This window comes from Varanus komodoensis, unplaced genomic scaffold (genome assembly GCF_004798865.1).
Source record: "Varanus komodoensis strain SLA01 unplaced genomic scaffold, ASM479886v1 scaffold99, whole genome shotgun sequence".
Taxonomy (NCBI): Eukaryota; Metazoa; Chordata; class Lepidosauria; order Squamata; family Varanidae; genus Varanus; species Varanus komodoensis.
In genome coordinates this window covers 721,802-735,965 of record NW_025336676.1, presented here as the reverse complement: position 1 = coordinate 735,965, position 14,164 = coordinate 721,802, and the positions used below count along the sequence as shown (strand labels likewise).

The window sequence follows — 14,164 nt, the reverse complement described above, 5'->3', positions numbered from 1 at the left end:
GCATCACAGGAGTCCAAGTCTATGCCCCAACCACTGGTGCTGAAGAGGCTGAAGTTGACCGGTTCTATGAAGGCCTACAACACCTTCTAGAATTAACACCAAAAAATGATGTCCTTATAATCATGGGGGGTTGGAATGCTAAAGCAGGAAGCCAAAAGATAACCTGAATAACAGGCAAGTTTGGCCTTGGAGTACAAAATGAAGCAGGGCACAGGCTGGAAGAATTTTGTCAAGAGAATACGATGGTCATAGCAAACACTCTTTTCCAACAACCCAAGAGACGACTCTACAAATGGACATCACCAGACGGTCAACACAGAAATCAGATTGACTATGTGCTCTGCAGCCAAAGATGGAGAAGCTCTATACCAGGGGTCTCAAACTCAACTTACCTGGGGGCCGCTGGAAATAGAGTCTGGGTGAGGCTGGGCCGCATCAAGTATTCCACCGCCGCAGTGGTGGTGGGCCGCTCATCCCGCGGCCGGCCTGGGTGCCACCGGCACTTTGAAGGCCGCAGGGCTCCTCCCCCGTGCCCCGCCTATCCCGGCAATGGGCCCGCGGGCCGCGAGTTTGAGACCCCTTTTCTAGACAGTCAGTAAAAACAAGGTCAGGAGCTGACTGTGGCTCAGATCATGAGCTTCTTGTTGCAAAATTTAGGCTTAAACTGAAGTAGGGAAAAGCACTAGACCACTCGTGTATGACCTAAATCATATCTCTGATTAATATACAGTAGAGGTGACACATAGATTTAAGGAATTAGATCTGACAGAGTGCCTGAAGAACTATGGATGAAGGTTCGCAACATTGTACAAAAGGAAGCAACCAAAACCATCCCAAAGAAAAAGAAATGCAAGAAAGCAAAATGGCTGCCTGAGGAAGCTTTACAAATAGCTGAGGAAAGAAGGGAAGCGAAAGGCAAGGGAGAAAGAGAAAATACAAACAATTGAATGCAGAATTCCAGAGAATAGCTAGAAGAGATCAGAATGCCTTCTTAAATGAACAGTGTAAAGAAATAGAAGAAAACAATAGAATAGGGAGGACCAGAGATCTCTTCAAGAAAATTGGAGATATGAAGGGAGCATTTCATGCAAAGATGGGCATGATAAAGGACCAAAATGGCAGGGACCTAACAGAGGCAGAAGAGATTAAGAAGAGTTGGCACGATTACACAGAAGAACTATACAAGAAAGAGCTTAACGTCCCTGATAACCACGATGGGGTGGTCACTGACCTCAAGCCAGACATCCTGGAATGTGAAGTCAAATGGGCCTTAGGAAGTCTGAGCAACAACAAAGCTAGTGGAGGCGACAGTATTCTAGCTGAGCTATTCAAAATCCTAAAAGTTGATGCAGTAAAAGTGCTACACTCAATATGCCAGCAAATTTGGAAAACTCAACAGTGGCCACAGGATTGGAAAAGGTCAGTTTACATTCCAATCCCAAAGAAGGGCAATGCCAAAGAATGTTCAAACTACCGCATCATTGCACTCATTTCACATGCTAGCAAAGTTATGCTCAACATCCTACAAGCTAGGCTCCGGCAGTATGTGGACCGAGAAGCCAGTGTGTGGACAGAGCCAGTGTGGTGTAGTGGAAAAGAGCATGGGACTGGGACTCAGGCAATCTGGTTTCTAGTCCCTGCTCAGCCATGGAGCCAACTGGGTGACTTTCGGCCAGTCACAGACATTCAGCCCAACCTACCTCACAGGGTTGTTGTTGTTGTGGGGATAAGATGGAGGAGGAGAATGATGTAAGCTGCCTTGAGCCCTTTGTAGGAAAAGGCAGGATATAAATCAGAGGGGAAAAAAACATAGAGGCAGGGCTTCGAAGAGGCAGAGGAACTAGAGATCAAATTGCCAACATACGCTGGATCGTGGAGAAAGCTAGGGAGTTCCAGAAAAACTACTTCTGCTTCATTGACTATGCCAAAGCCTTTGACTGTGTAGATCACAACAAATTGTGGCAAGTCCTTAAAGAGATGGGAGTACCAGACCATCCTATTTGTCTCTTGAGAAACCTGTATGCGGGTCAAGAAGCAACAGTGAGAACTGGACATGGAACCACTGATTGGTTCAAAATTGAGAAAGGAGTTTGGCAAGGCTGTATACTGTCGCCCTGCCTATTTAACTTATATACAGAGTACATCATGAGAAAGGTGGGGCTAGATGCATCACAAATTGGAATTAAGATTGCTGGGAGAAATATCAACAACCTCAGATATGCAGGTGATACCACTCTCATGGCAGAAAGTGAAGAGGAACTAAAGAGCCTCTTGATGCGGGTGAAGGAGGAGAGCACAAAAGTTGGCTTAAAACTCAACATTAGGAAAACTAAGATCTTGACATCTAGTCCTCTCACTTCCTGGCAATTAGATGGGGAAGAAATGGAGGTAATGACAGACTGTATTTTCCTGGGCTCCAAGATCACCGCAGATGGGGATTGCAGCCAAGAAATTAAAAGATACTTGCTCCTGGGGAGGAAAGCTATGGCAAATCTAGACAGCATATTAAAAAGCAGAGACGTTACAGCTGCCAACAAAAGTGCGTATAGTCAAGGCTATGGTTTTCCGGTTGCAATGAATGGCTGTGAAAGCTGGACCCTAAGAAGGCTGAGCGCCGAAGGATTGAGGCCTTTGGATTGTGGTGCTGGGGGAAACTCCTGCGAGTCCCTTGACTGCAAGAAGATCAAACCGGTCAGTCCTAGAGATCAGCCCTGACTGCTCTTTAGAAGGCCAGATACTGAAGATGAAACTTGAATACTTTGGCCACCTAATGGGAAGGAAGGACTCACTGGAGAAGAGCCTAATGCTGGGAATGATTGTCGGCAAAAGAAGGAGGGGGCGGCAGAGGATGAGGTGGCTGGATGGGGTCACTGAAGCAGTTGGTGTGAGCTTAAGTGGACTCCGGGGGATGGTGGAGGACAGGAATGCCTGGAGGAATGTTGTCCATGGGGTCGCGATGGGTTGGACATGACTTCGCGACTAGCAACAAGCAACAAAGCCACAGGTGGGCAGCCTGATGGCCTTCATGTGGTTTGGATTACAGTTCCCATCACCTTCTGCCAAAATGGCCAATGATAAGAACTATGGGAGTTGTATTACCTGATGGGCACTGGGTTGCCTGCCTCCAATCTAAGCAATGCACAAGGAGTTTAAATACATAGGAGCACTTCAATGTATTTTCAGATTGCAAGCCCCTTGGGGCAGAAGCTTCCCCTATGACTGATGCACTTCCACTTAGCTATGACAGCTTAGCCAGAAATATGGGCAGTGTTTAATTGCGCCATCCCTTTAGCATCAAGGACACTGTGTCGGCATGGTCTGAACTCTATACAAGTAGCTGATGAGAGCTGTGTTTGCACAAGCACCCTTGTGCAATGGGGTGCACGTGCTGAGCACAAGTGGCAGTGCACAGGCATTGCACAACAGAAAGAGTTGCACAATTCTACTTGTGCGGGTTTGGTTTGTGGAGGCACCCTGCTGGATCCTGCCCCAGGAGGGCAATCGATCTTTCCACCCACGTGCCACTTACCCACGCACTGGTTCCACTGGTAGTGCTGGATGTAGCCCTGGGGGCAGTCACAGCGGTATCCACCCAGTACATTCTGGCACCCGTGTTGACACCGGTGGTTCCCGTCACACTCGTCCACATCTGTGTACCACGGGGCGGGAGAGAAGGCTACATTTTAGGGTCAAGTTAAAGATCAGCCCTGCAGAGCCGGGAACTTGGAAAGGGAACCCAACAAATGAGCAGCTGCACAGATGCTCCTGGGAAGCCCCTGAGCAGGGCACAGAGGGAAGGGCTCTTGCCTGCCGGTATGCCCCAGCAACCTACATTCCAAGGTTCACTGCCCTGACACTGGAGGTTCTATCACTCACGACTATTTGCCATTTCAAAGAGGCAAGGGAGGCATGAGACTCCAGTTGCTGCCAGAGTTGGGGCTCACTATGGTTGACCACTGCTCCTAGTGGGTGGGGATGCTGGGAACTGGAGTTCAGCCCCACCAATTCATATATACACATTCACTTACTTATAACATTTCTATGCTGCCCAATAGCTGAAGCTCTCTCTGAGGTTTCTCCTAGCCTGGAACTTGCCAAGCATCCACACAGAATTGTCCCTGGGGCAGGCAACCTGACGCTTTGGGGCACAATGCTCATCATCCCCAGCAAACAATGCCAATGGTCAGGGATGATGGGTGTTGTAGTCCAGAGTATGGGGGTGTAGTTAGTCTGACTGGGACTTGGGAGGATTTGGGTTCAAGTCTCCACTCAACCATGAAGCTCACTTCGAGCCAGTCACAGACCTTCAACCCACTCTACCTTGCAGGGTTGTTGTGCAGAGAAAAGGGAGAAGTATTTTTTTTGCATGTGTTTATAGGCCACCTATAACTCCTGTGGCCTCCCTAGGTGGCGAGCACCATGCAATCCACTTGGGCTCCTTGCAATGGAAAGACAGGTGGGGCATCAGTGTAAAAATGCAGCTCCCAGAATAGCCCAGTTTGAGGCATACTGAGAACTTGCCACGGGGGTTTAGACCTGCTCCACCCCCAGAACGCACTTTTCTTGGATGTTACCTTCACAACTGTTTCCGGAGGTGTCGAGGGCAAACCCGTTCTGGCACTCACAGTTGTAACTCCCAGGGGTGTTCAGGCACTGCCCTTTGGCCCCACACAGAGTGGGCTGCGACGTGCATTCGTTGTTGTCTGCCCGAGGCCAGAAGATGGAGGGAGAGGTGTGAGCTCGTGGAAAGCACACTTCTGCCGCTCCCAAATCGGCTGCAAATTAAAATGTTCCCCGCCTCCCACGCTTCTTCAGCCACATGGAGGGAGAGAGGTTCCCTTAGGCCACACTAGATAGCAAGGTGGGCGGGAAGGGATGTTTCAGCCCACAACCCCATCATCCCTGCTGGCTGGGGATGCTAGCAGTTATCATAGAGGACTTCCCAAGGACACCAGACTGCAGTGGACATTGGCAGCGCAACCGGCAGGAGGGTGTCCGAAGTCAAGCTACATGCCCACCCCAGGGGTGTTTCAAGGTTGTTAAGGGATTTGCAGCCTCTGTCCTAGAACTCCAGCCTGCCTCAAATTCGGGCATGTTGATTCGTACCTCCACCTACAAATGTAGACACGATTCCAAAGCCACCCCACTGATTTCTTCTCCACATCCCTCAATGCATTTGCACCTTCCCTTGGGTCATGCCAAGCCAGTGGAAAAAGGTGCCCCGCGAATGATGCCTGGACCCGGGAAACAAATCTGGGGGTGGAGTCCCATGGGCCCTGGAGTGCAGGCAGGCATGCAAAACGAAAACCCTGGTGGCTTTGTGGGGATTTTGTTCTGAAAATGAAAAGCCATTTGCCTGCCTGCCCTCCGAATCAACCACCTCAACCTGCTCTCCCCACACCCAAAGTGGGGCCAGGTTACCAGCTGCCACCCTGGTGAATTGGGGGTCAGGAACCTAACAGAGAAGAAAGAGATGGCAAGAGAAGAGGGCCAGCTCGTTTTGCGCGTGTGTGGGGGAGATGGGGGGTGGCCAGTAGATATCCTTGGAAGTGCACTTCTTGGCCTGCATTTGCCCCAGGCACTGCTCCAGCAAGCGAAGGGGCAGCAGGGCCATTCCACCTGTCCCCACTGAGACGGTTGTCCTCTTGCCCCTCAGATGGAAGCAGGAGCTGTCCTCCCTTCCGGATCAAGCATAATCCAAGCCAGGGGCCTTTTAGCTCGAGAAGCCCCATCAAACTGCCCCAAATACGCAAGTACCTGCATCAAGCACCCTGGACTCCAGCAGTAAGGCAAGACACCTCACAACCCTGCCCTCTGCCCAGAAGCGCTTTTTCTGGGGGAGCCGGTGCCACAGGAAACGAGAACCCTCCGCTCCACCTGGTGGGACGCAGGAGAACTCACCGATGCAGGAAGAATGGTGCTGGGTGAATCCAGGCGGGCACCTGCAGCTGAATCCCCCGATGACATTCACACACAGGAACTGGCAGTTGTGTTGCTTGGCCGAGCACTCGTCCAGGTCTGGAACACCAGGAAGAGCAGGGCTGGGACCCCCCGTGGGAGTGGCTTGCAGCACGAGCAGGAATCCGGCCCGCGTGGGGTCCTGCTCAAGCCCTCCGAGTGGCCCTTGCCCCCTTGGCCTCCTCTCTCCCAGCCATCAACCCTTCAGCACTTCAGTGGCCCTTGAGCCGCTTCCCCACATTCAGAAAGGTTGCAATGCCTCTCCTGGGAGAGCTTGAAGCCCAGACCTGCTGGCATTGTTGGCATTTCCCGCCTCTTTTGCCTCTGCACGGCAATGTGCCCATTTGCCAAAATGGTGTCTGGCTCTCAGCCTGAAACAGGTTCTGCTCCTCTGCCCTAAATAGCATAAGATTCTAGTCCTCGTGATTCTGAGGAGTGGACTTATCTAAACAGGATCAGAGGAAGCTGCTGCATACTGTGTCAGTCTCTATAGTCCTGCTTGTCTGCACTGACTGGCACCAACTGACGCAGAGGTCTTCCTTGACCCCACTTGCAGGAACCGTGGGGTGGGCCTTGGACCTTCCATTGGCCTGGACGAGCTGCAGTCCACCACTGTGGCACAGAACCCCTGCACATCCTGGTTTCTGTAAATCCCAGATCTGTGGGGTTGGGCGAGTACAAGGCACTTTAGACATGCTCACAGGCCTGCCGTTTTCCCATGCCCTCCTCGGCAAATCCATTTTCTGTCTGTGTTTCCAGCTCACCCGTAAATATATTTTGGCCTGTTTCTACATTAGGCTTTCAGTTGTTCCTTTTGAAATTCTGCCTGGAATTTTAAGTGCTGCCCTCAGCTGCTTATCTAAATAACTTATTTTCAAATGCATTTTCTCTCAAAGCACATTTTAAACATTCTTTTTAAAAAGCTTAACAATGTAAACAATTGACTTTGGAGTCATTTTTGAGCTGCAAGCAGTGCTGAAACAGCCACAAGTTGAAAGCTGGGCAGAGTTCGTGTGTGTGTGTGTGTTTGCATGTGCAACCAGGTCCCAATCCACCTCTGATTTATTTATTCCTTTTCACTGCCTTATAAAATGAATTGATAGTCTGCCTTTCTAGTCAGAACATAAAATATGGATTGGCAGCAAAAACCTGAATTCAACAGCCCTGTAGGAACACATGCATTCAGGCAATCAGTGAAGCATGGAGTGATCCAAGAATAAACTGCGTCCAAGCCAAGGAGCCACCTGACTCTGGAGGGCGGAATGAATGAGGGGATCGCTGAGCAGCATTTGCATGGCTGCTGGCAGAAGAAGGGGATGGGAAAGCCCGTCCTACATCTGCGTTAGGGATGTTGGAGAAATCCATAAAGGATTTCAAACAGGTCTGGATTTCTAAGAATGGACCTGTGGATTCCACAGCTAATAGGTTTTCTCTAAGCATTGCAACCCCCGCCCCCGCATTGTTTCATTTTTGGGCAAGGAGGAAATTTGCACTCATTTGCATGTGCACCACGCTGCATGTGTTTGGATGCGCCCCTGTGCTAACGCCTATTAACACTAATGGAAATAGGCACAAACTGTACAGATCTCTGGTTAAAAGAACTCTGATTCTGGCAAGGAGTGGAAGAGGGGTCAAAAGACGGCGGGCAATCCATGGAACACGCAGGAAGGAGACTCGGCTACACTGCCTGGACAGAGTCCCCAGGGGCCGGTCACATTTTGTTGCCGTCGTTCGTCATTGGTATTACGTCAATCACCTTTGCAAGTCTTGCCATCCTCTTGCAGAACGTAGCCGCGTGGACAAGAACACTTGAAGCTGCCCTCAGTGTTCTTGCAAATGAAATTGCACGGCTTGGGTGACTGGCTGCATTCGTCCAGATCTGAAATTGAGAGAAGTGGGATGAGGCAGGCAAGGAGAGGCACCACAGCTCGCGACAGGACCCCCCTTAGCCAGCATGATGGGACTTGCCAATCTGACATCTGGAGGGAAGCCCCGCTTTAACCGTGTTCAAAATCGGTTTGCTCCAGGTGATTTACTTGATTGGGGTTGAAATGTCATAACACGAAAGAAAAAGAGGTAGAGAGGGAAGAGGCAAAACAAAAAAGCAGCGCACAGGCACCCCTTCTGAACTCTGGTGTCCTTACTGGGTTCTTTCTGGCAAGGAAGGGACAAAGCAGGCACCCTCCCTGGCTGATATGTGGGGGCCGCTTGGTCTCCCCTTTGCCAGGAGGCAGGAGGGGTTCTTTGGAGGATAGGTGGCCACTGGCAGGGTGGAAAAGACTGGGCTAGCGGCATGCAAGTCTTGCAGTGCCATCGCCTGCGGTTTGCTTTCCCTCACTGTTGCTGGGCTGCACCATCCACATTGGGCCGGTTCCTGCTTGAGCATTCGGTTCCATGCGGGAGCAAGCATGGCAGCTTACATTCCACGTGTGGGAAGGGGGACACAGGAGGTCCTGGCCGGGGTCCCCACTAGGCCCTGAAGCTCACTGGGTGACCTTGGGCAGGCACAACTCTCAGCCTCGCTCTTGGGGCTGCTGAGGGGATGTGGCTGAGAGGGGGAGAAGGACCCCATAGGCTGCCCGAGATCCCTATGTTTTGTCTGTGGGGCACTATAGAAATGTGGCAAGAGCCAGTGCAGCCTAGTGGTTAAAGCATGGGACTGGGAAATCAGGGGGACATGAAGCTCACAGGCTGATTTTGGCCAGTCACTCCCTCTCAGTCTAACCTACCTGCAAGGTTGTTGTGAAGATAAAAATGGAGTTGGAGGCTGCTTTGGGTTCTCTCAAAGGAAAATAGGCAGGACACAAATGCAATGGAAATAATAATAATAATAATAATAATAATAATAATAATAATAGTTGTCTTTGACTTACAGCCTAGCCTATCTCACAGGGTCGTTATCGGAATAATATGGAGGATTGTGTAAGCCCCTCTGGGTTTCTTGCAGGAAAAAGGTGGCGTCTAACTGCTTCCTGGGCGGCGTACAACAAAATATCAGACTAGCATGCACTAGGCAAAAGCAATAGTATCGAGAAAACATGTAATTCATGTTCAAGTAACTCAAAAAGAGGCTGGCTCTGCAAATACCCTGGCAGGCCGTGCCGGTGATGTCGTTCACGTAGCCGAGCTTGCAGTGGCAGCGGAAGGAGCCCATCGTGTTGACGCACTGGCCGTCCCGGCAAAGGTGGGGCAGCACCCTGCACTCGTCCGCGTCTGCGTGGGGCGGAGAGAGGCGCCCGAGGCGCTGGTCAGGGCAGCGGCCAAGGCCCCGGCCCCGGCCCGGCCCCTCTCCGCAGGGCTGGGTGCTTCCTTAAAGGCTTCTGCCTCCTGGTGGCGGCCGGCAGGTCGCGTCGCGTCCCGCCCCCTCGCAACAAGTTCGGCTGGAGGCAGGCAGGAGGCTGTTTGGGCGCTCCCTTCTCCTCCACTTAATTCAGCCCTGCCGGATTCGGCCACCAGACAGAGCGCGGCACCGGCGGCCAGGCACGGTGTGGAGCCCAAGGTTAACTCCCCGGCCCTTCAGAAGGCGGGACGGAGCCCCGAATCGCCCCTGCAGCCCCCGCCCCCGCCGCAGAGAGCCCCGCGCCCGGCCTGCCCTCACCTCTCCCGTCCGTCATGTAGCCCGCCCCGTGGGGACACATCTTCTTGTAGTGGGCCGTGCCTGGGAAGGGGCAGAGCTCGCACTGGGGGCCCCAGCCCCGGCCCCCGCTGCAGCAGCACTCGGACTTGGTCACCTGGTGGCGGTTGGTGGACGACATCTGGCACATGGTCTGGAGGACTTCCGTGAAGCAGAAACCCTGGCGGGTGTCTGGGGAGGCCGGGGGAGAGGCTGGGTCAGGCATCGGAGCAGCCCGTACTCCGTGGGCCTGGGAGCGGGGCAACGCCCTGGGCTTCGGCCTAGCAGAAAATCTCTCCTCCCTTTGGAATCTGGGGGGACGGTCTAAACCCAGCCTCACACCCCACCTCTGCTCCGCCTACCCCAAATTTCCATTTGCAGGTGTGGCTTTGGAGAGCTTTAGCAAAATATGCTTTTTCCAGAGCAGGGGGTGCAACGCACACCTGGCCAGACACCCCCCAGGCCCCGCCCACTCCAGCCACGCCAGTGGTCGGGTGGTTTCCAGCCTTGCTGCAGGTGTCTGTGCATTTCCCCCTCCCATTCTCAAAGCGTGAAGCGGTTCCCCAACAAGCAGCAAGAACTTTCAGATACAGGAGGCTGTTTTTACGGCGTGTTGGCCCCACCCCATGTCAAATGGCCCCACCCCTGCCTTTGGCCACACCCCCAGCATCCGCCCTCCCCAGTTTTTCCAGGGTGGAATTCCACACCTGTGTCCCCAACCTTTGCCCTGAAACTGCCGTGAGCCACCCAGGCCCGTGGGGTCTTGGCTGGCTGACGCGAGCTCTCCAGGCCCACCGTGCCCAAGAACTTCCGAGCTGAGTCGTTTACCAAGGCACTCGGTGCCAGAAGGGCTGCTCTGGAAGCCGTCGTTGCAGTCGCAGTGGTAGCTGCCCATGGTGTTGACGCAGCGCCCGCTGGGGCAGAGGCCGGGTCTTGTGCGGCACTCGTTCTCATCTGAGCACACGCGGGAGGGAGGGGAAGAGCACGTTAGCAGCCGGCCCTGGAGCTAGTGTGACTATTTCAGCACGCCTACTACTGTTTTTTTTTTGCAAAATTCCCAGTCCCAAGGGGAAAAACAAGGAGTTTGGTGACAACAAATGAAATGTCTCTCTCCAATTTACTGATCTATTCAAACCCTCAGCAGCTGGCCCAGCTGAAAACGATTGTTTGAAACAAAAATCAGACAAGTAAATTTTGATGTGAAGTAAACATTCTTGACCCCTACCCATTTTCCTCTCCCTCTCCAGGCAGGAGCAGGCAGTTGGAAGGGAAATCATGACAGGAGCTCTAGAACTGGTATTTTCCCATTCCATGTGGGACACATCAAGGAGCCTGCAGGACCCAAAGCCCCTCAAAATCTACGATGACCCCCCCCACACACACACACACATTATCAGGACATCAAACTGTCCTCTGCTGCAACTAAGATGTTGCACCATATCCTGCAATCCCTCAGATGCCCTCTTGCAGTCCACACAGTTGCAACCCGAACCTAAGTCAGTGCGAATGACTGTATCCTTTGTGGACACGTTCGTGGTGTCTCTTCGGGCATTCTTTAACATGTGGACCTTGTATGCATGCAATTGCAAAGGAGATTATACAGAACACTGGAGTTTCACAGCTGCTTTCAATGCAGTCCATTGCTGCCATTGCCATGGGGACTAGAAACTTGAGCTTTTTAATACTAACACTAACACATGGGCATCACCTGTACAGCCTTCAGCATCCGGTCTGCGTTGCATCCCAGGAGGGCAGATGCAAGTGAAAGTGCCAATGAGGTTCTTGCAAGTCATCCCATGAGATTCACAGTCCTGCATCCCCTCTATGCATTCATCCAAATCTAAGAGAAGACGGAGGGTAACTAGTGTGAGAAGTAGAAAGTTCATAGCTTGCTGGCAGAGCACACAACTTGCATTTTCCCTACCTATCAGCATTTTATTAGAATCATGAGGTCTAGAATCTTTATTTTATTTCCAGTCCAGGCAACAAATCCAGTCCTCTGCAGCCTCACTTTGGCCTTCCTGGGTGCCCCAGTATGGCTTTGTCCTTTCCACATGCACCAAATCTGTTTTGGGGTCTTTTTGGGTGTTCTCTCATCCCCCTGCCCCCCAATTTAAAAAGAAACACTCCTTGACCCAAAGCAAGCTGGCACATTGGCATTCTGGCCCCACTCCATTTGCATCCAGCCTCTCCCCCAACCAGGCCTGGAATCTGGCCCTGGCAGGTTCCACAAAAGCGCATTTGGCCCTCAGAGGGACAGCGGTCCTGCACCCTCACATTAGAGGGAAGGGCCACTCGGCCACACCAGGGCGCCTGCTCCCCGCAGATGGTCTGAGAGCTCCAGCTTGTGGCTCCCTTGTCATTAAAGGGTTCCGCCTTCAGTGGCACTGACCCTGGACGCTGAAGCCAATTCCCCCCGTAGGACCAGACAGCTCCCTACCAGCTCAGGCTGCAACCTGAGTGGACACACTGCCCCACGGACTGTATGGCTGGAGCCTCCATGGGGCTGGAACCCCTAGCCTCTCCAGGTAGACCCCATTTGAGAACCTGAAGGACGGTTCTGCACGTCTGCATTTCTGCAGGGGGAAATGGATGCAGACTGTTCTGAGTTAGGTTGACAGGTGGATTAACATGCTAGCATCCCATGTTCCTATTTAAATCAGAATCATGAGGACTAGCATCTTTTATTTTTTTCGAATGTTAAAGCAACGGAATTGCACTCATGGAGGTATAAGAGAAACATAGAAACAGAGCGAGTCAGAAGGGTCCTCCCATGCCATCTAGTCTGACCCTCAGCTCCAGCCAGCTCCTCTCATGACATGCCCACCATGTGCATGTCCAGCCTATCTCTGAACACCTTCACTGATGGGGCCTCCACCAACTCCCGGGAAAGCCCAGTCCACACCCTCAGGGTTCTGACTGTCAGGAAGTGCTTCCTGGCATCCAAATGGAACTTGGGTTCCCTGAGCTTTGCTCCGTTGGAGCCCGTCCTGCCTTCCTCTGCAGGGGAGAACAGGTCTCTGCCCACCTCCGTGTGACACCCCCTCACATACCTGTGCGTCGCCAGCACATCCCCTCTGAGTCTCCTCCAGCTGAAGAGACCCAGTTCCCTCAGTCTCGCCTCATACGGCATCCCCTGCAAACCGGCCACCAACCTTGTGGCCCTGCGCTGCACTGACTCCAACCTGGCCATATCCTTCCTGCAACGAGGGGCCCATAACTGAGCACAATACTCCAGTTGTGGGCGCACCAGAGTCGTGTAGAGTGGCAGTAATACCCCTCTTGATCCAGAAGCCACACTTCTGGCTATGCAACCAAGGGTGGCATTCGCCCTCTTGACCACCGCATCACACTGCTGACTCATGTTCAGCCTTCAGGCGACCCGCACCCTGAGGTCCCTTTCACAAGTGCAGCTCTCCAGCCACTTGTCCTCTAACCTGTACTTATGACACCTATTCCTATGTCCCAAGTGCAAGACCTTGCACTTATCCACACTGAACGCCATCCTGTTGTCTCCTGCCCACTTCCATAGTCTGTCCAGATCCTTTTAGATCTGGAGTACCTGCTCCTCAGTCATGGCCACTGCTCCAGTTTTAGTGTCATCTGCGAATTTGCTCAACAGACTGTTCACCCCTTCTTCCATGTCGTTAATGAAAAGAGTAAACAGGATCGGCCCCAGGACAGAGCCCTGGGGACCCCGCTTGTCCCTGGCCGCCATCCCGATGATTCCCCACTAATGGTTACCTTCTGCTTTCGGTCAGTCAACCATGCCCTAATCCACTGGACAGTGCTTTGGTGTATCCCAAAACTGCTCAGTTTCTCCACCAGGATATCATGGGGCACTTTGTCAAAGGCCTTGCTGAAATCCAGGTAAACCACATCCACTGCATCCCCTCCATCTAGCCATCCCGAAACCTTGTCATAATTCCACAAGGTTTGTCTGGCAGGACCTGTTTTTGCAGAAGCCATGTTGTGCGGCTGCCGGCCTCCCTTCCCTATCTAGCATCACTAGATCTCTCGCTATTATGAGCCTTTCCATTGTTTTTCCTACAATGGACGTAAGGCTAACAGGTCTATTAATCCCCATGTCCCTTCTACTACCCTTTTTGAAAATTGGGACCACTGATGCCATCCTCCAATCCTCTGGAGCTTCACCCGTTCTCCATGAGGCCTCAAAAATGGAGGCCAGCGGGTGTGAGAGAACCCCTGCCAACTCTCTAAGTACTCTCAGGTGTAATCCGTCAGGGCCTGGCGCCTTTGTAATGCCCAATGCCCTGAGGAGCCCCTCGACTTCAAGGGGGGGTGACTGTAATCTGTGCCCCTAAATCCCCAGCCTCATCTAATCTCCTATGCGGATCTCCCCCGTCCTGCTTTGGGGAGAACACAAAGGCAAAATAGTCATTTAGCATCTGTTCCTGTTCCCTCGTATCAGTCACTGGATCTCCTTCCTCCTTATTTAGTGGTCCCACCACTTGTCTCCCCTTCCTCTCCCTATTTACATGCTGAAAGAAGCCCTTTTTGTTGCTCTTGATATTCTTGGCAAGTCTCAGCTCGTAATCAGCCTTAGCCTTGCGAAGAATCCTTCTGCAACAG

General features: G+C 52.3%; 1 protein-coding gene across 1 annotated transcript in view; it reads right to left on the bottom strand.

Annotated features, from left to right (window-relative positions):
• Window positions 1-14,164, bottom strand: part of FBN3 (fibrillin 3) — a 115,460-nt gene that overhangs the window by 4,326 nt on the left and 96,970 nt on the right. Inside the window, exons 54-61 of the mRNA XM_044419027.1 lie at window positions 11,280-11,411; window positions 10,400-10,525; window positions 9,557-9,763; window positions 9,046-9,171; window positions 7,715-7,837; window positions 5,902-6,018; window positions 4,575-4,703; window positions 3,530-3,649 (exon numbers count right to left, since the gene is read on the bottom strand). Of these exons, the coding sequence (XP_044274962.1) occupies window positions 3,530-3,649; window positions 4,575-4,703; window positions 5,902-6,018; window positions 7,715-7,837; window positions 9,046-9,171; window positions 9,557-9,763; window positions 10,400-10,525; window positions 11,280-11,411 (1,080 nt within the window). The remainder of the gene's footprint in view (window positions 1-3,529; window positions 3,650-4,574; window positions 4,704-5,901; window positions 6,019-7,714; window positions 7,838-9,045; window positions 9,172-9,556; window positions 9,764-10,399; window positions 10,526-11,279; window positions 11,412-14,164) is intronic.